Source organism: Micropterus salmoides, unplaced genomic scaffold, assembly GCF_014851395.1.
Source record: "Micropterus salmoides isolate LMB-PRFRI ecotype aquatic unplaced genomic scaffold, ASM1485139v1 Ms_hic_scaffold_19, whole genome shotgun sequence".
NCBI classification, from domain to species: Eukaryota; Metazoa; Chordata; class Actinopteri; order Centrarchiformes; family Centrarchidae; genus Micropterus; species Micropterus salmoides.
In genome coordinates this window covers 6,290,297-6,311,142 of record NW_024041039.1, presented here as the reverse complement: position 1 = coordinate 6,311,142, position 20,846 = coordinate 6,290,297, and the positions used below count along the sequence as shown (strand labels likewise).

The following is a 20,846-nucleotide window of genomic DNA, read 5'->3' as shown; positions in this document are numbered from 1 at the left end:
TTGTAGTTGTCTTTTCTTTTTTTTTTTTAAGTATGTGTTGCTTTCTCTGTGTTAAAATCCTTCTTAAAAATGTATAAAACATTATAATCTTTACTTAATAATATGCTCCTTTTTATTATTGTTTTGATTATGTCCTATTTCAATAATGATCTAAATTCACATCTGATGAACAATAGACTTTGTATTCATTCAGACATTCACATCAATGTTTATTATATAGTGACAATTATGATGAAATCAAATTATTGTAAATCAAACTATCGGTAAATTACCTGGCCTGTTTCTACAATACGCTGTATTAAAATTCATCAGTCTTTTCCAGGTATGGATGGCTGGGAACGTTATGTAAAGTAAGATCAGATAAAGGGTGAAAAACAAACATGACTGGTGACGAATTTGAGAAATGAAGTTACGTGAAAATGAAAATTGCACGAGAAAAGTTTTGGAGGTACAACATAATGAGACGTTATATGAATGAGAAGCAAAGAGGAGAGCGAGCTGAAGGAAAGCGAGTGAGAGCAGGAAGTACTCAACTGCAGAGGGGAGGCAGTCGGGTTGGAGCGCTGAGGGAGGAGAAGAGCTGACAGCACACACATCATCACTGACATGCTGCCGGCCGAAAGGTGGAGGACACAAACAGAGAGACGAACAGGTGGAAACGACAGGCGACAAACAGGATGGGGGGACGTGAAAAAGATGAAAGACAAAAAGGGATGAAAAATAGAAGGATTGATAGATCACAGGGCTTAAGCTGATTTAGACTTCAGAGTGAATTTTTGGGTACCTTTGCCTTTCCGGGAGGCTGTCGGTGGCGTTTCTCCACCTGGATCCAGGCGTCGGGGTCGGACTGGGGGGTGTCTGTGGAGGCGTCTGAGGCTGGAAGGGACTCCTGGCTGGAGGAGCTGGGTTCAGCAGATTCCTGAGGCTCGGCAGACTCGGGAGGAGTCTTTTCCACAGGCGATGAAGCTGAAAGGCCCCAACACATCGCCCTTAAACAACCTTCAACGCGATTTTAAAAATCACACATCACGCTGTCAGCTCTCATTCAGCCAGAGAGGTGCTAAAGACTGAAATCTCAACACTGCTTCTGATTCTGTGTCCTTAAACGTGTGATCAGAGAGAGGGGAAAAGTTCACATTGTTTGTATCTGCTGCATTTAAATGTACGCCCGGAGGTAAAATCTGTGGATTCTAATTGAAGACGCTATTGCATTGTGGCAAAAGTAGGACGCAGTGTCATAAGTCATTATTATATGCACAACAGAGCTACAATCATTTAAGTCATTTATAATGCTGGACCACCTTCTTAAATAACATTAATAAAAAGATTTGCAGCTTTTCATCATAGAAAAATTAATGTCTTCAGACTGATGGTCAAAAAAATTCATTCTGGGAAATTGTGACGGACATTTTCCACTATTATAGACCAAATAATGATCAGTTACTTGCAGCCCTAGTGCACATTACTAATTCATACTGAGGCAACATTAATGACAGCAGGCGTTTACATGATCAATTAACAGATTCATAGTTCAAACTATGAAATGTCAGACAGTCAGTGAATGTGACACGTTCTCAAGGCCCAAGACGACATCCTCCGTTTTGTCCGACAAACAGTTCCAAACCCCCAAATATATTTAATTTACAGTATCTGAGAAAAGCAGTGACTTCTCACATTAGGTAAGATGAAAACCTGATTTTTGCTGACAATTTCACATTTTTCTGCCACTAATTCATCTGACTGAATAAATAACTTGTGTGCATTAATTGGTAATTAATAACTAGCACCCTTGGATTACTTATACTTGATACTACTTATTAGTAGTATATTGGTGTATACATGGAATAAAAAACACAAGACGACTTCTTTAATCGTCACTTTAGTTTCTAAAAAGAGAAGCAGTGGGCTGAGCTGAACAACTGACCAGAGTTTGTGGAGCTGAGGGTCTGTCGAGGAACGAACTCGGGACAGTTGATGAGCTGGGAGAAGTCGGTCCGAGGGGAACCCACGATGGTAGGGGTGGGGATGGGCCAGCGCTCTGGGTCGACTTTACAGCGAACCTTGTCGTCCACCAGCTCCACTTCTTTGCTGCTCTTCAGAGCCTGGAGAGCAGGATTTATTAAAAGTCATTAAACCTATAATTTTCCCCCAAGTTTAAGCAAATTCATGACTGAAGGTGCCGGTTTTCCTGAGATCTTTGAAACATAATATGGAGCAAAAGACGCATGTAGGCTTACTTCCATGATGAGGGTGATATCCATGGTGAGAGCCTGCACTCTGTGGAAGCTGGCGATGAGGGAGATGGGGAGGAAGCCCTGCGCGTCCATCTTTCTCCTCAGGAAGAAGTCCCGTTCCAAGTTGTGGAGGCTGAAGTAGTACTCACTGAGGAGGAGGAGGAGGACGACGACGACGTTAATGCATTTAGTCCTCATCAACAACATCAGTTTGTGATTTCATTCATTCAGGAACACACGTTTAAAGTGAAAACGATGTCTTAATGAGGAGAGACAATACGATCTCTTCACCATCAATTTGTTGAAAAAAGGAAATAAAAAAATACTGTGGCAAGTGGGGATTGAACACATAGCCCTCCGAACGGGACTCCTGTGCACTACTAACTGAGCTAATCGCACGCACAGTAACTTTCGGAATTTAAATGGTCAATTGACGACATTCTGGCCCTAATTTGTACTCAGGTCTCTCTCGTAAAAGAGATCAATGATGAGACTTACTAACTTACATCAAGCAGAAATGTCAATCCTTCTCTGATTTTAGCTTCTGAAATTTGAGGACTTGCAGCTCAGTTGTAAATACTTGAATTGAATAATGTGGAGGGTTTAAGTGTTTTAAAGCTATTGTTCTTTAAATGTGTGGCACCCAGGATAGTCATTGGCATTTTAGACTAGTTTCTGGTATTTGCAATAATCAACTTATTAATCAGCAGTGAAAATGATTGTTGTTACTGCTGATATAAAAACTTTTAAACGCAATCATTTTGTGTGCACTACAAGATTTATCCTGGAAAACAGCAACCGAACACTGAGCATTCAAACTACAATTAGTAAGAGCTTTCACGAACGGAGTATGTTGAATCAATGTCAAAAGACACACGTCTTTTGACATTATGAAGGTACTATTGTGTTTGTATGTCCACAATAGTTGTTGTTTACCTTTGTAGCCCTTGTTTTAAGCTGTATTTCTATTTCTGTGTAACTACACTGAAAGCAACAAGAGAAATTCCTTGTTTGTGTACACTGACGTGTTTTTAGACACAACAACACAAAACTTTTTTCATCCTACTGAGAAATATAAACATGTTTTTCTGTAAAACTATTTTTATGTTAACAAAAGAAACTTGTGTTAAAAAAAAAAAAAAACACTAGAGCCCGACTGATATGGGTTTTTGGGGGCCTATGCCGATATTAAAGTGAAAAAGAGCCGATTTATGAGAAGATATTTTGATTTTAAGAATTATTTGGATAGTAGACCCCTTTACTGTATAAACTACACTTAGAACAGCCCGATAATGAAAGCTGGTATGTAAGTGGGCTATAAAACTGTTTCCTAAATGGATTATGTTAATAAAATAGATTTCAGTCTCAAAAAGTGAACATGTAAACAATTGCACATCAATAAATATTTGCTACCAGAAGGTGCAACTTTTTCAGCAGCCTGTAAACAGAGACAGTGAGAGAGAATAAGCATGTGTTTTTCACTTTACACATAATCTTCCATAATTTCAATGTAGCATATTCACATCTAGTTCACCACTTTACCAGCACTCTTTAATTGTAACCAAAGCTACGTGAAACCATTTAACCACCATCGGTATAAATCGTGTAGTCTAGGATACAGTGAGCTGCTGCTGAATGCATCTAATACTACATGACTCTCTACAACAAGGACCTGCAACTTTGAGATTTCATTCAATTAAAGTTATGACTACAACCAGAGTAGCTACGGCTCTGACAGTGTTTCACATCTACAATGTCACAAAAAGAGGCGCTACAGGAAGCCGTGTTAGATTCTTCTTCAGCTCACATTTATTTACATGTCCGCTCTGGTTTAATAATGTCGGACTAACTGCAGACAGGCGGCCCGCAGATATATTTAGAATACACCAGAAACTATAGTTTAACGGCTCATTACGACGTTAGCGCTCCTCCACTGATAAACACGGCATTAGCTTTGTGGCTTATTTAGCAACGGGCAGCGTTAGCTGCTGTAACGTTATGTGATTTTAGAGAATATTTAGAAGTGATGAACTAGAGACAAATGTGGGCCGTTCACTAGAACTGCCTCACTGTTTCAGAATAAATGTACAGTTACGTCTGTCAGCAGCTTCCAACACCCAGCTACCGTAACATTAACCTGCTGTGAGCTAGGAAGCCGGGAGATGGCAGAGAAAAACGGGAGGGTTGGTAAGTCATGAATGTTTTCAGGAGAGGAGAAGTGACTGGGTCTGTTTTTATTATAATTATTAAAGTCATGTAATTAACTTGACAAAAGACCGACACACCGCTCACATCACTCTGCGTGTTTCTAAATGCTGCAGTAAGCTCTGGTAAACTCAGCTGGTCAGCCCAGGTTTTTGTGGAGAGGCAGCGTTGTTAACAGGGGAGCTGCAGCTGGTCGCCCTCTGGTAGGTAAACTATGCAACAACCATGACATGAGTGAAGGATCTGACTCTATGTTTCTTTTTTAATAACCATATATCTGACGCTATAAACGGCCAATGCTGATTAAATGCAATTAGCTCATATCGGCTGATAATATCGGCCGGCCGATATATCGGTCGGGTTCTAATAAACACAAGCATCCAAAACAGAATTTAATGGTCTAAAATTGGCGAAAATTTAATTTGAATCAGGAACTATCTCATCAAAGAATAAACAAACAAGATAATGAATGTGACAAGACATTCAATGCCAGCTTTCAGTAGCAACCCCCCCCCCCCCCCCCCCCCCCAGCCCTTATTAACAACAGAGAGAAATCTATTTAAGCAGAACTGTCATATTACAATTCTTCTAAACGCTTTATCTAATCAACAATAAATGTAGAATTTTCTGACTGGAGCTTCAAATCTGTAGTTGGGAAAGCTCTCTGTCCATTTCTTGTCACACCACTTGACGTCACCACACACACACACACACACACACACGTCTGTACGTCGAGCTCAGCCTGCAGGCGGTCGAGTGTCGTCGTTTCATGTGGAGTAACGCAGGCTGAGTGGGCAGCCTGAATACCACTGAGGGAGACGCGAGAAGACAAGAATGTCCCTTCCTCCTCCCCCTCTCAATCATCCCCCCCCCCTTCCTGCCTCCCTCCCTCACCCATCACCACACACTCTCTCCCATCACCCTCCTGCCTGAAACTGTTTTTTTTTTCCATTCATCCCCTGTCCCCTCTGAGGCACTCGGGCTATATTTAGGAGTCCAACTCACCATCCACTATCCTGAGTCTGCTGCTGCAATGAGGCCAAAGCTGTCAATCAGAAACAGAGCGCACAACGCCCCCTGCAGGACACACTGAAGCTCCCTGAGGAGCTCTGCTGACCACACATGCTCTGTTCACTGCTCATTAGTCCTTCAGTCACACTCACACCTGCTCTGTACAGACACAACCTTCCTACTTTGACCATTTTCTGCAATGTTTTTCCGTTCCCTGATACATAATTAGAGTCAAAATGTCATTCCCTGCTTCACTAAAGAGATAATTAAGACTAGATTGCCTGGATCTCGACTGCAGACCTACAGCGCCCCATAGATTAGCACGGTTCGAAGGACTTGTTTGATGCAGATATCTTTCTCTAGGAGTAAAACAACTCACTCTAATACAATAAATGAATACAAAAAGGATAAGCAACATTAGGATGGAACAAAAACCCACATTTTAAGAGAAGTAGCCCTGTGAGTCCACAAACGCAGTATGTACAAAAACACTCTCTTCCCTCACTGTCACTTGTCCCCTTGAATATTCTATGTATTTATAATTTAATGAATTATCATTTAAATGAAGCCGGATGGAAACTGGATACAGAAAAATGTGTCATGTTGAACTGTGAAATTGTAGAGCATTTTATGTATAAGATGCTGCATTTGAAATAAGTGTTTTTTTTAACAACATACTGAGTGCTTTTTTCATTCTGCAATTAAACACAACAAATGATGTTGAGGGGAAGTCTTCATTCCATCTTTTCCTGTAGCAACAGGCGTAAAACCATTCTGGTCGAGGGCAGAAATGAACAATATGAATGTTTCATTACAATTTCGGGTTGGTTTATGGGTCTCGTTTGACCTCTGGACATTAAGTGAGGTGGTGGTGAGGAAAACTAGTGTCATTTCTTTCCCTGGTAATGAAGGAATCTTAACCACACTTCCAGTTAGTCAGTGTGCTTCTGAAAGCCCCCATGTTTCCAATCACATAGGTTGTTAGCAGAAATGTACTGCAACCTACCGGATTAATACTTTACTTTATTTTTAAGTAGTTGTCAAATACTCACATTTGGCGTTTGATGTATTCTTTAAGAAGCTTTTCATCCACTGTGTACATCTGGACCTTGCTGCCATCATCGTAGTAGTAAACCATGTTGGTGCCAAACTCTGAGGGGACCTGAACAGAGCCGTCAGACGACTGAGAGTCCCGGAAGTTATGAGAGTATTCATAACGACCTTAAAGAACAGAAAACACAGAAATGAAATCTGAGAACTAAATAAAATGCAAGCATTGCAATGGTGTTTTCTGGTAAAGGATGTGAATGAAAACATTCCTGAGAAGCTAAACTCGGCTCCCGGCTTTTCTCTAAAGTTGTTACAAAAGCTGCTAAAATAAAACCCTGGCTCAAAGCTTTGCTGCGAGGAATTAAAAACAGAGTTTTTAAGAATGGCACATAATACAAACAGAGCAGGTTAACAAACAGAAAATAACACCGTCAACATGACTTACACAGCGTAAAAATCTGGTGAAACTAAAAACCGCACCTCGACCACGACCTCTCCCGCGTCCACGACCTTTCCCTCTGCCTCGTATTCCTCCACGAATGCTCCCACTGTCACTCCGGACGCTGGCGGTCTCATCTCCAAAGTCCCGCTGCTCTCTTCTCCAACCTGTTAACAAGAAAACGCAAACATTCAGTGTCAGATCGTACAGATGCTTCACGTAGCGGTTCCCAAACTACAAGTCTTAAAGTGTTCTAGGAGGGGCTGATAAAACCGGATACACCTGAGGAATTATATTAAGAACTTAACATAAATAAATGTAATAGTTTCATGCATATTTTCTATTGGTTACAGCAGTTAAATGTTCACTACACCTTTCTAGACCTGAGGATGCAGCATCATCAGTACAACCACTTCTACGGGACAACATGAGCAGTCAGATGATCACAGATGCTGCAAAGAAGCCCTCTGTTTATTCAGATTATCTAAAGCACCTTTTTGGAGGCCGTCAAAATAGGACTACAAGTACAGATTCTTTTTTCTTTTCTTTTCCCAAGTTGATGTCTTTATACATCTTGTTTTGTCTGACCAGGAGTCCAAAACCAAAATATATTCAATTCATTTTAATTTATGTAACACATTCTCACATTTGAGAAGCTGGAACCTTTAAGTCGTCCGCTTTAAACTTACATAGCCGGTCAATCAGTTATTATAACAGCTGCAAGTTCTCGACTCTAGTGACTTCCCCAGGTCTCAGAAAGGAAGATGGTGTGTTAAATGTTATCATAACCGATAGAAATGATTGTCAGAACTATGAAAATAAAACCTGGTTGTAAAAACTAAATTTTTCTTTAAAGTATGTTTACATTCTCATTTACTGGGATATAGATTTACTTGTAGGTTGAGAGGCCAATCAGGCTCTGAATCAGCTGTGTGATGCAGAACATTAACCAAAATGAATCACTAAGCTTTTGGGAAAAGAGCATCAAAAGGCTAGCAGTTATATGCCATGCTTTCATCCTGCAATGCATTAGTTTGGGAAAAACAACTCGCAGACACTGGAAAGCCAGATGGTAGCAGAGAAAAATGCTGAGCAAATATGAAGTGGAGGGCAAACAAGCAGCAAAGCCAAACCAGCGTGTAAAGAAGCAAAACAGAGGCTGAATGCGGAAACAGAAAACAGTGAGCTGCGGGCCACTTACTCCTGCTGCTATCATGCGCCCTGTTATTATGGAGTGTGTGATTGGGAGACGTGGGGTCAGGCTCTGTGTCCGAGCGTGCTGGGCCCTCGCCGGCCGTCTTGTCACCGTCGTCCCGGGACGCATCCTCCAGCGGCAGAGAAACCCACTTACGTTTGTTACCTGGCGATGATTGCACACAGAGCTTGAATTTTGCTCCAAAACACTGGAAATCCAGTTAGGAACAAATGAAATAATCAACTAAACTTCATCAATCTGTGTTTTAAATAAAGATCCTCTGGTTATTAACCCATTAAGACCTATGGCGCCCTCTACAAAAGCCTTCTAAAACCTGAGGCATTGTTTGAAAACAAACAACCTCCTAAAACCTGAAAAACTTTATTTCTCTGCCTCTGTAGCAGACACAAACATGAAATCCTCCTCCTCCTCAAACACATCTCCTACCTATGGACCCCCTTTTCGTCCTCAAAGTAACTGCTGTAATTAGCATAAAAGTCGCTCCCCTCACTCATCAGCCATTATCACTGTCTGAAGCGTAGCTATGGAAACTTAAAAATAAAAATCCCATAATGCATTTCGTCTCCCCAATGGTATTTCAGCGGACCACGGTGCATTTCATCAGTCATGTGTCTTGAAAATGATGACATCTAATAAAACATGCACCGCGTCACATCCGAAAAAAACCTTTCTAATGTCTTTTCTGAAGTAGCCACATTTAATTTAAGTTAATGACCTTTAGGTTTCCCTCAAAAGACACCTCAAACTGTTGAACTACTAAGTCAGAGAAAGGGATTTTAAAACCTTGACATTTTTAAAGGGGTCATATAATGGGTTTTGTTTTTTTCCCCTCTCCTTTATTGAGCTATGCATCTTTTTTTGCATGCAATAGGTTTGCAAAGTGAAAAAGCCCAAAGGGAGGTCCCATCTCCCACAGAAAACTCTGCTCTGAACTGCCTGAAAACAGCTCGTTTTTAGTCCAGCCCTTTCTTCTGCTTTGCTGTGACATCACAGCGAAATACGCGTCATAACGCTCGCCTGGCGGCTAGTCAGACACGCCCTCAAAAACACCAGTGGAAAAACAGTGAGCTGCAGTACACACCTCCTCTCCCTTCCAAACACAAGCCACCCTCCAGGCAGTCAGTGGACATAAAGTTTGTCTGTGATGTAGAGACAGAGCTCAGTTAAAACTTCACAACATATCGTCATGTGAGTTTTGTTTTTCCGCCCTGTGCCGTCCAGAAGGTGATATCTCGTTTGTTTAATCAGTGTAAAAACAAGAATTGTGGTTCAGCGGTTATGACAAACACCTTGTCCTTCTTACACTTCAGTTTTTGTACGTATTAAACAAACATGCTATAACCTGTAATTAGTGAGGAGCTGGTAGGTTGATTTTGTAAACTTCTGACGAAGCTAGGGTAACCGTTTACCTGCTTCCAGTGTCTGTGCTAAGCTAAGCTAACCCGCTGCTGCTTTACATTTAACAAAAAGAAAAGAGTGGTATCGATGTTCCCATTTAACTCTCAGCATGAAAGAAAACTATTCCTTTGACGAGTTTCAAAGATAATTGGCGGACATTTACATAGTGGATCAGTCAGCAGGGGATGGGCAGACTCCATCTGCTGAGGAAGACTGTGCGATACAATCAAAAGCTCCAGAACAGCTACTAAACAGACCTTGTAGTGAGAATAGATGTTCATAGTTCTGGAAAGGATCTGTCAACATTGTGAGGTAAAGCCAGTAGAAGCATTATTTTATGTTCTGAAATAATCTGAAAACATGCATTCCCATTTTTGTCAATAACTATGTGTATTTATATAGAGATCCAGATGCAGAATCACACTTATTGATTTTGCAATCCTGGCATAGCTCATCTTAAATCTATCTTCAGTCATAAGACATGTACAACACCATGTTAAAATGATTTTCAGAGCCTGTGGAAATCTATATCTAATCTATAGTGATCTCAATTCATGTTGGAACAAAACACTCGAGAAGTGGTGCGTCTCATATTAGCCTCCGTAAAAGATTGGTGCCTGTTTGTTTTTGTTTAAATGTCTATAAGATAAGATGAGAGTGAATCAGAGGAAGTGCAACACACATGATTATCAGAGTAGAACATGCACCAATCTGCACTAACCGTGATCAATACAGCCACTGACATGCTCCCTCTGCGCAGAAGTCATAGATACAAATCATCGCTGTCCAGTGAAAGACATTCATCTCCAAATCTGGTTACAGATTAAAGGATTCTTAAGCTCATGACAACATTTAAAACCCATTAGGTTAAGTGAATGTTGTCATAAAGCCTAAAGTTTCTTTAAAGTTAAATAAAAGTTGATGTTTTGGGAATGAATAATTTCACGGGTCAGAGAAGAAATTTGCATTAATCGAAACCAACCAATCTGCAGCCGCTATAAGCACTTTTCAGACCATTTAAAGGATGCTGTTCAACATGCTTCACCAAGTGAGAGAAAAATACCCTCCTCACCTCCACCTCCTCTCTTCTTCAGGGCGGCGCTCTTGGTGTCCTGTCCCGCCTTTGACTCTCCGTCTTTGGGCAGCTCTCCCAGCGGGTCCGGCTGAGCCTCCTGGTTCTCTTTGCTCTCACCACCGTCATGGCTGCTCTCCGATTTTCTCTCCGTTCGCTCACTGCTCTTCTCCTTCTCTCTGCGCGAGGGGGGCGGCTTCTTTCCATTGTTGTTGAGGACATTTTGTTGTTGCTGGAAGATGGAGAGACCAGCTCTTAATTACACTCTTAGAGGATGATGCAACGACACGCGGCCTTTTCATTCTTAAACATCTCTCTTTTTAAATGTGTGTGCTTCTGCCCTTCGTAAAGTTCAGGCTTTAGACGCACAGTAGTTACTTGGACAGCAAATTCAAGGACTTCAGAGTTAACACCTACATCTCATTTTAACTCCTGATCTTGTCAAAGAAATCCACTTCAAGTACTATCAAAGGGGTATTTCTCAGGACATGTTATCAGGTACTTATAAAAGGCATTTCTTTAACTTTTCTGATATCCCTCAACAAACTGAGGAGTCACAACATAACAAAAAAGATTAGAAGTAAAAAAATATTTCATTTAAACCAAACTATGCTTAGTTTTTACTGCCTTTTTTCCACACCTCATTATGCCTCTTAAATTCCTTTTAAACAAACCCAGAAGTAAAAATCAGTTTATCTACTCACAGCTCTGGTGCTTCTTTGTGTACTTTCACAAAGCAAAAACCCCTAAAAATTTATTTGGGAACCACAGCTAACGGCTCTTTAGTAAAGTAAAGTTAAGGGGTTTTTTTTCAGTTTTAATGACTTAAACCTACAAATTTTGGTTTTCTAGCTAATTTTAAAAGCATTAAAAGAACAACATTGGTGTTTTACACAGACCTGAAAAAGAGTTTTGTTTTTTAAACATCAAATTGTTTTAGAGAAAATAAAATATTCTTCAAGCACTCCTATACAGACAATATACATACATACAGTTATACACAACTAAATAAACTATTTTGATACAACTTGTTTTGTCTAAAAGTGCCTGAAGAATATTTTCTATTCTGCAATGAGTTTATACAACCTTAAATTCCTCTGGCTCGACTACATCATATGTGAAATTGACTGGGCACTTAGCCTCTGCAATTTTTTATTTGAGAGAAAATGTGGACATGTACCAAATCACTGTTAAAGGGCCAACTGCAGTCCTGAGCAGTGTTTGGTGTTTTTAGTGCTCCATCTAGCGAGCAGAAATCAGAAAAGCTTTTCTGTAATCGAGCCAGAAAACAAGCACAAGTTGCTCCTTTTAAATCATGTTTATTTTAATGTCTCACACACACACACACACACACATCCATCCAACCACACACACACACACACTTGTCAAACCTCTTTGGCCAGTTCCCCAGGTGTGGGCCAGTTTGTGATATCGCTGAAGTCACTTGACTAAAATTGAGAAAGAAAGAAAGACACAAAAAGAAATAATCAATTCAGCGTTCACAAATCGATCGCTGTCACCAGGACTCATTGGGATTATTTGAACACTGCGAGTGGGTCAGGTAGAGTCTGAGTGGCTTTCTGGTTGAAACCATCGGGGGAGGAAAAGGAGGTCAGTGCTCCTGGTCTGTCGCAGAACTGCAAACAACAAGGATAAACAGGCCGAGGCACTTTCCACCGCCGTGAATGTTGTAAATTTGGACAGTCTGATATGAGATCAAGGTTAAACAGACGAAGGCTCAAGTTACACTTAGGAGAGAAATAAAAACTGCAATCACAACCATTCTCCTACACATGTAATACCAAAACAAAGTGTTCTTTATTGTGTTTTTTTGATACTAAAGAGCGATGGAACGAAACTAAATTCATCCTTCGGGGTATTCTGGCTTTTTAAACGGATCTCACTGATGCATGTGCACTGACCGAAAGATTTTGTCCTTCTTTAACATTATATATATATCTCCGTCACTTCACCCAAATCACAAAAGACGGTAGTGAAAGGAAGACAGCACAAGAAAACAAACATTTGTTGTCAACACAAAAGACAGAATAACAGCAGCTAAAAGTCTACTCTTTAATTTCTTACCATTAAATATTTATCTGAATCCACATCAATAACTATAGAGCTGCTCTCACAGTCAACTTATGACTTATGATCTGTTTCGATGCTGCATTTAGAATGATTATTGATTTAGTTGTTATTTTGCGTCAGTCTGAGTGTCGGAAGACCTGAGTAATGGCAGGCTTAAATTCTATGTTTTTGATTAAGGTTGGTTAAGTTTTGTTCAGAGAATTTAAGGTTCTTGTGAAGTTTCCAAACCAAACTGTTTACATTCAGTGTTACTCACCAAAAACATATTGTGTATATCCTTGAGCTCTAACAATTGTGCTGAATGCATTTCTTTCCTCATAAAACATTTGCAACTATTGCAAGTGAGTTTTAAGTATTTAAAATCCAGGATTGTTTAAATCCATGTTTACAAGCTTAACCTAGCAGTCGACTTCTTTTTTGATTTTCTTTTGTTGCATTTAATTTATACAAGTTTCTGTCATCCAAATAAAAAATTATGAGCAAGCTGTATTAAAAAAAGTATTTATTTCAAGTTATTATAAACAATTTGGTTAACAGTTAAGTGCTTTGAACAGTAGTTAGTTTGATTATTGTGTGCATGTTTGCAAACATTTGCTGCATCATGAAATATATCTATCCTTGTTAGTATTGTGGTAAAGATTATTAACACATCGGCCAACCCTGACAGTGCAGTGCAGCTTTAGTGTAACCCGTCACCTCTGTCACGCGACTTTCACCATGAAAATGTCAACAGGTTCATTCTGGGTAAGCAGGGTGCAATTCAAGCAAAAATCCACTGTCTGTGTGTCCTGCTGCAGTTACATCAATAAAGTACCATTAGCAAAATAACACAAAAATAATCAATCACCACGTAAAGTGCAGCATTAAAAGAGCCACAGATCTCATACATGATTCTTTCCTTCTCTAAGTTAGAGATATCTCTAAGACAGTTTCCTGTTTCCAAATCCTCTATTTAAATGTATTAAGCGGCATATTATTTTTCTACTATTTGGTTTCCTTCCAACCATTTATTATAAACAACTGCAGCGGAGAAACTGGTTGGAAAAACAAACAAAGCAGCAGCTTAACGTTTGGCTACCAGCAGGTGTTCATTTCCCATCCTGCACGAGGGAGAAACATGAACCCACGATCCACAGACTAAACATTTATATTACAATAGAACAATTCCTCATTAAAATGTCTAAAATCAATTAGACGTGTATTATGTAAGGGTGCATCTCAGAAAATTAGAATATCGTGGGAAAGTAATTTTAACGTAATTTAAGTCTAAAAGTAAAACTTTCATATATTCTAGATTCATTACACACAAAGTGAAATATCTGAAGCCTTTTTTGTTTTAATCTTGATGATTACTGCCCAACGCTCGTGGAAATCAAAAATCCATGTCTCTAGGTAACGGTGCGTTTCATTTGATCGCCTGTCAATGGCGCCACAACCCCTCTTCATCCCCGTCCAGCTGACGAAACTTTCACGAGAAACGAAGGAGAGGGAAGAAGAAAGTCGGCGAACGTGACCAAACATAACGTGAATAAACCTTTAAATACGTCACCTCGTCTGTGGACATGATTTCTGCCTGAGTCACGTCAGATAAATCTTTATCTGCAATGGTGGCCGTTTAATAATCAAGACTACAACTCCCATGATACCACGCTACTTCACGGCGTCGCCAAACTACATCTTTTGTTTTTGTTTGGATGTGGGAGACTTTGGAAAAGCCAAACCTTTGGAGTTTATGTACAGGTGAGAAACCGGCAAAGCTCAAATACAACCATCACCTACCACCTCCAACTAGTTTTGATGAAAAGCTAAGCTAAAACATCAAAATAAAACTGCAACATTAACGGATTATTCAGTGTAGCTTTGGGATTAATTATCAAGATATATTAATGACACTCATCTACAGTATTTGGACACCTCAACTAAAAAAGGAGCAAAACAACAAAACATTACCTTGCTGGTTTTTCTTGGTCTGGGCTTGCTGGCACGGACGACTTTCAGAGTGTTTTGTTGATCTGCAGATACGGAACAAATAAGTGAAAGAGACATTATCATATTTGACAGGAGAGACGTAAATCCAGCAGTTTTTTTTTTTTTTTTTTAAAGAACAGTCAGCGAGCAGGTTGCTCAACACTGGAGTTAAGAAGTCATCTACTCTTGCATGCTCTGCTGTGCAGCACTGGGAATTTCTGTCAGTACAGAATGAATATCCCCCCCCCCCTTGTTTTTGACTACTGAGAGACTAAACTAGTTGTGGGTGTTTCTGTGTACAGCCAGCAGCAATGTGTGGCTGCGTGTCTGCAGGCAGACGCATGCTGGGAGTGGTCCGCTGCAGCCTGACGGGCCCTATCGCTCGGCGGAGGATGGTCGGATTGATAAGAGACGCTGGGCCGAGGCTTCCACATGAATGGGTGTATGCCTGACCGAGCCTGCAGACGTCCACCAACAGACCTGGTTGTGCAGTAACGCTGTAAAATGATTCCTGGCCAGTGTCAGATGCTTCAAATATAGCTCCCCCTGGTCGCTCTGCGCTCTTGACACACATGCACATCTCAAATTTAGTCGACCGTGAATTTAACAAAGCTGCTGATATATTTCAGAGCCAAATGTCACATATTTGACCAAATATAACAGTGAATCACAAAATTAAGATACATGTAAAGTGACCAGTGTTGTTTGTTTCAACATTTAAACTGGCACAGTTATCTGATCACAGCGACTTACAACTGCTATATGTCAGAGGTCGCACGCCTCTGGGGTTAACTAGGGGTTAAGTGTCTTTCTCAGGGACACATTGGAGTGTCACAGTGGGAATTGAACCCTGGTCTCCCACACCAGAGGGATGCGTCTTTTACACTGCTCCATCACCACCACATAAAATAAATATATTTCGTATTAAGTATCTGTAACGCTGAAGAGGATTGTAAGAAAAATATTTTTCAATAGTTCAAATTAAAGTAGGAGAGGATGAGACATCCTGACCTGTCCTTGCTCCTCAGTATGAGTCACAAACAAAAACAGGATTCCTACATTTCCCAGAATGCAATAGTGTCTTTCATTAGAACCCTCCTGCCTGATAAACATACACATCTTTCACACTCCACACCCCGAGTTGGTGACGCAGGACTTTTGTTTTAACTTTAAATTCTCGAGCTGAACCCCACATAATCCCGATGACATCACTATGACATCACCAGGGCTATTACAGCCCTGAAATAAAACTACTGTTCTCAAAGGCAGCCCCTTTAATTTATTGATGAAGTAAAAAAATAAATCTGTATTGTAGTTAAAGCTTTAAACATCCCCCAAAAATGTTTTAGTGCTTAAATGACAATAAACGAATAGTAGATCGATTACAGATTGATAATCCTTTAGTTGTTTAAGTAAATTATTAAGCAAAAAAGGGCATTTATTGATTCCAGCTTCTCAAACATGAGTCTTTGCTGCTGTTTTATGATTGTACGCTGAATATCTTTGGGTTTTGAGCTGTTTGTCAGGGGAAAAAAATAAATTTGAAGACATTTTCATAGAGCTGACAAGTTCAGTTGATTAAATGGATTGGTCAATGGCATCTATGTCAAACACTCACTGGTTTCAGCTTCTCAGATGTGATAATTAGCTGCTTCTCTTCATGTTTTTTGATATTAAATTGAACTTCATGTGTAAAATCACTGACATACCTCTTCAACTGTAGTTATTGATCTAAAAAAAAAATATCCTATTCTACTTAAAGTGGTTTTGGACTGTTGGCTGGGCAAAACAAGATACTTGATGGCATCACATGGAGCTTCAGGACATTGTGATGTTATTTGTCGCTATTCTGTGAAATTTAATCAGAAAACAATCAGCAGCTTATATACAGCCGTTTTAAAAACTAATTATTTAGTTTCGTTTCATTATTGCATCATGCAAATTTTACAAACAATCAGTTAAAAAGAAAACTAACTGTGTAACTAAACACATGTACTCAAGTACAGTCCTGAAGTACAATTTTGAAGCACTTAAGTACATTTTGAAATACTTATACATCACATGTGTATTTCCATTCTATGATACTTTCTACTCAACTACATTTTAGAGTCACCTTTACTCCACTACAGATTCAGATTACTCATATATAATATACACCAACTAATAACTCATTAAATAAATAAACTAATTAAAATTACCTCCACCTGAGCTACACAATACTGCATCACTAATTATAATAGTTTTATTATAGATATTATTCAAATACAAATGGGACATTCTGCATAATGAGTGCCAACACTTTTGTACTTTCACTTAAGAGTTTGAATGCATGACTTTTCCTTGTAGCAGAGTACATAAATAAAAAGATGTTAGTACTTGTCCCACCAGTGCAGCCTGTCGACATACTTGTGCTTTCACTAGTGACAGTGGAGAGCAGGCTGGTGGGAGGAACTGCAGGAGGCCAGGCCATTGGACGTACAAAACGTGTCTTTACAGCAGCAGCTAGCCTGACTCTCTTAGCTTCATTCGCACATAGACAGCACCGACTAAAGGCTGATTTAGGCTCACAGTTTGCTTCCACTTGTGCTGTACATGTCACCGGCATTAGCCCCGTCACTGTCACTTCCAGACAGGGAAAAGGCAGTGTGAGAGCTAGCTGCTAGCAGCTAAGTTACAGACAGAAGAAGTAGCAGTTGTCAGTGATCAACACGTGGTGCTCGGGAGCAATCCGAGCACAGAGGGGGATGGGGCAAGTATGCCACCTCCAACAGCTCTTGACTGTGCTGACATTTACCAAGTTTATGTGCTTCATTCAGCTCTTTAAAAACCCTAAATGAGGTATGATAGACCCGTGCAGGTGAGATTAAAGTGGATTTCACTGCAGTGACGCTGTCAAAACGCTACAGCAACGTGCTCAGACGCAGCTGCACCCGCTGTTCTTGTATAGTTTAATCACGACAATCTGTTTTATATGAAATTAAAACAAACAAACAGCTCACCTTTCTCTTGAGAGCTGGAGTTGATGTTGTTGCTCGGCATCCTGCCCGTGGTCCTCTTGGTCCACGGGTTGACTTTCGGCGGAGGAGCTTCGACAACTTTCCTCTTCACCGTCTCCGCAGCCAAGTCAGCGCTGCTGCTGCTGCTGCTGCTGCTGCTTTGGTCATTTTCTTTATCGTTTTCGTTGCAGTTCTTGTGCATGTCCGTCGGGCTCTTGGCTGCCTCGGAGTTGGGGCCATCTGCTCGTTGTTTCTGCCCCTGTTCTTCGTGCTCTCTCTGCAGGTGAGCCCCCCCGGACGTGTTTTGGCTCTCCGCTGTCAAACCCGAGTCGACCTGATTAATACACTCAACCTCTGTGGACATCCTGCTAGTTTCCTAACAGCGCACAGTGTTAAATCCAGTGTGAATATTTGGTCCTTGCTCTCTTATCCCAGAGAAAAGTCGCGAAAAGCTCGGGGGGGGGGACACCACATCCACAACTTGGGGTAAACAACTTTTGGGCTGGACCTCGCTAGCCAGCTAGCCAAGTAGCTTCTACAGCTAACAGTTAGCTAGCTAGCGACCATGCAGAAGTCAGCGAGCTAAATGTTGTTGTTTACCGCCCCGATCGACCGTTACATATCAACACGTAGTTACCTCCGAGTATGTAGTTTGTCACCATGTAAACGACACACGCTGAATTGGTTCGCCTGCGAGTTTCTTTAACTTTTAAAAAACAACTACTACAGCGACCTCCTCTCGGTCTCCCGTTTCAACTCCACGCTAACTAAGTAGAGCTCGTGCTGCCAGCTGCTGTGTGCCTGTAAACAGTGACTCTGCTGCCCCCCGCGGCCACGCGACGGTACTGCAGCACACATTTAACTAACTGCAAACAGTTCCTGTACAATAACCCAGTAACTCTGTCCCTAATCAGCTACATGTTTACTAGTTACCATTTATTATTAATTCACCATTCTCTATTTCAGAGCTGTTCATATTGTCATTTTGCATATTGTATATACCAAATCCACCTACCTCTAGTACATAACACCTGCACATAATACTTATTTGTTCCAGCAGCCTTTTCACTTATATTCTTTCTGTTTATAGTGTGTATATATGTGTTCTCTATACTGTAGCCGGTGTGGGATTTTATTATTATTGCATTGTATCACATTGTGAGCAATGTACAATCCTGAGTCAAATTATAAGCATATTTATATATATATATATATATGCTTATAATGCACATGGACAGTGGTGGAAGTCGCAACCTAGAGCCCCTTCATATCAGGCTGGCCTTCCAGTTTGTAAATCACGACCGAAAACTCACCTTTACTCCTAGGCTTTTAACCCGGGTTGAGAGTTGTATGTATTTTATGGTCTATTTGTGTTTTTTAATTTAATTCATTCATGTTAATGTACAGAACGTTGGACAACCTGGTTGTTTTTAAATGTGCTTGATAAAAAAAAGTTGGATTACATAAATGTAAATAAGCATCCCTAATGTTGCAACTGGTATTACTTGTGCAGCTTAATTTACAATAATACATCATCATTTATTGACAGATTTGTATTTTGTATTAAAGATCTGAATCTGCAAGGTAAACTATACCTAATGTAAAGTAAATGTAGTGGAGTAAAAATCATAATATTGGCTTCCAAAATGTAGTGGAGTAGAAGTATAAAGTAGCATAAAATGGAACAAAACAGAAATGCTGTTTTACAAGTAAAAGTACTGCATTCACAATTTCACTTCAGCAAAAGTACAGAAGTATTATTAACAAATATGCTTAAAGTATCAAAAGTAAAATGGCTCATAATGCAGAGTGGCTACTGTGTTACAGTGTAATACTGTATATATTATTGACTATTATTATTAATGTATTGATTTTTAACAGTATTTAAATGATGTTGTTGGTCAAGGAGGAGTTAATAATAACAATTTCATATACTTTTGGTAGTTTAATCTGTAAAAAATCATCATATTTTATAGTGATATAGTTTTTTAATGTAAAATCTTAAATTGAAAAGTGATAGGTAACTATGGCTCATTGAAAAAGTACAAAGTTTCTTTCTGAGATGTAGCGGAGTGGAAGTATAAAGTAGCATAAAATGGAGATACTCAAGTAAAGTACAAGTACCTCGTTATTAAAGTAAGTACAGCACTTTTTAACAGGGACAATATAGACGCATGTTTAGCTGAAGTTAATTTGAAGGTGAACCTCTGGTCCCTTGACTTTTACATTTAAACAACTAAACAAACAAATGAATGTGACAGTCAGAGGATAAAAACATCAGAATAGATAAACAGACTTTGTGTCTAGCGGCTGTACACGACTATGAATATATGAATGTTTGTGTGTAAGTATGTATCTATACGGTATGTAACGGTACATGTCCATTACTGGGTCCATTAAATTCATTGTTGTTTAAGCCATCGTGTCAACATAATGACAAATGTGCCAGACAAGTAAGTTTTACCCAAAAAAAGTCAGTAAAATGATAAACCCATTAAATGTGTACTAGTAATCTATTTTCTCTGATAAATTCATTAGCAGAATTGTTGTTGACAGTAAGCCAAAACTATGACTGACAGAAAACTGACAGAAAACATGATATTTGTATGTATTTTTGTATTTTTTAAGGTTACATATTGCCTGTTGTTTATCTTTTTTGGGGGGGGGGGTGCCTCACAAATGATTGACTCGGTTTTAATTGATCAATGGTATTTAAATTGTTTTGTTTTTTAACTAAGTTAAAAAAAAACAACTTCATATTTTAATAAAAGCTAATGCAATAAATAAAGATATTTTAGAAAATGTTGCACCATAGTGTTTAGTATAAAGAGATACTTTCTTTGTTACTTTAACCTGACTGATTATCATGTTTTACCAACAAGTAACAGCATTAATCAATTTTAATTTTTTATTTTGTAATGTTGGACTATCTCTGAACAATGAGTAAAAGAACAAAGTTGTTAAACTAGATAGTTCATTTTACTAAGCGATCCACACTCAACCAAATCAAAGCATTTGCAAATCCAACCACAGAATATTCAAATCACAGCGCCGTTATCTTCCCCTGTAGACAGATACACAGTTCAGTACGACACAAACACAACTACAACAATATAAAGACATCGTGGGACAAAATCAGAGCTTCATATTTGTCTTTTTTGTGCTC

At 39.6% G+C, this 20,846-nt stretch overlaps 1 protein-coding gene across 3 annotated transcripts in view; it reads right to left on the bottom strand.

Moving 5' to 3' along the window:
• Positions 1 to 18,462, bottom strand: part of larp1b (La ribonucleoprotein 1B) — a 35,135-nt gene extending 16,673 nt beyond the window's left edge. For 2 of the 3 annotated variants that reach the window (XM_038728635.1, XM_038728636.1), the window contains exons 1-10: positions 17,684 to 18,462; positions 14,667 to 14,728; positions 12,017 to 12,073; positions 10,626 to 10,857; positions 8,141 to 8,299; positions 6,981 to 7,106; positions 6,503 to 6,671; positions 2,238 to 2,382; positions 1,925 to 2,102; positions 785 to 966 (exon numbers count right to left, since the gene is read on the bottom strand). In XM_038728635.1, coding sequence (XP_038584563.1) covers positions 785 to 966; positions 1,925 to 2,102; positions 2,238 to 2,382; positions 6,503 to 6,671; positions 6,981 to 7,106; positions 8,141 to 8,299; positions 10,626 to 10,857; positions 12,017 to 12,073; positions 14,667 to 14,728; positions 17,684 to 18,044 — 1,671 coding nt within the window. In that variant the 5' untranslated portion in view covers positions 18,045 to 18,462. The remainder of the gene's footprint in view (positions 1 to 784; positions 967 to 1,924; positions 2,103 to 2,237; positions 2,383 to 6,502; positions 6,672 to 6,980; positions 7,107 to 8,140; positions 8,300 to 10,625; positions 10,858 to 12,016; positions 12,074 to 14,666; positions 14,729 to 17,683) is intronic. The other variant, XM_038728637.1, reaches the window with a different exon arrangement.
• Between the last annotated feature and the right edge of the window lie 2,384 nt (positions 18,463 to 20,846).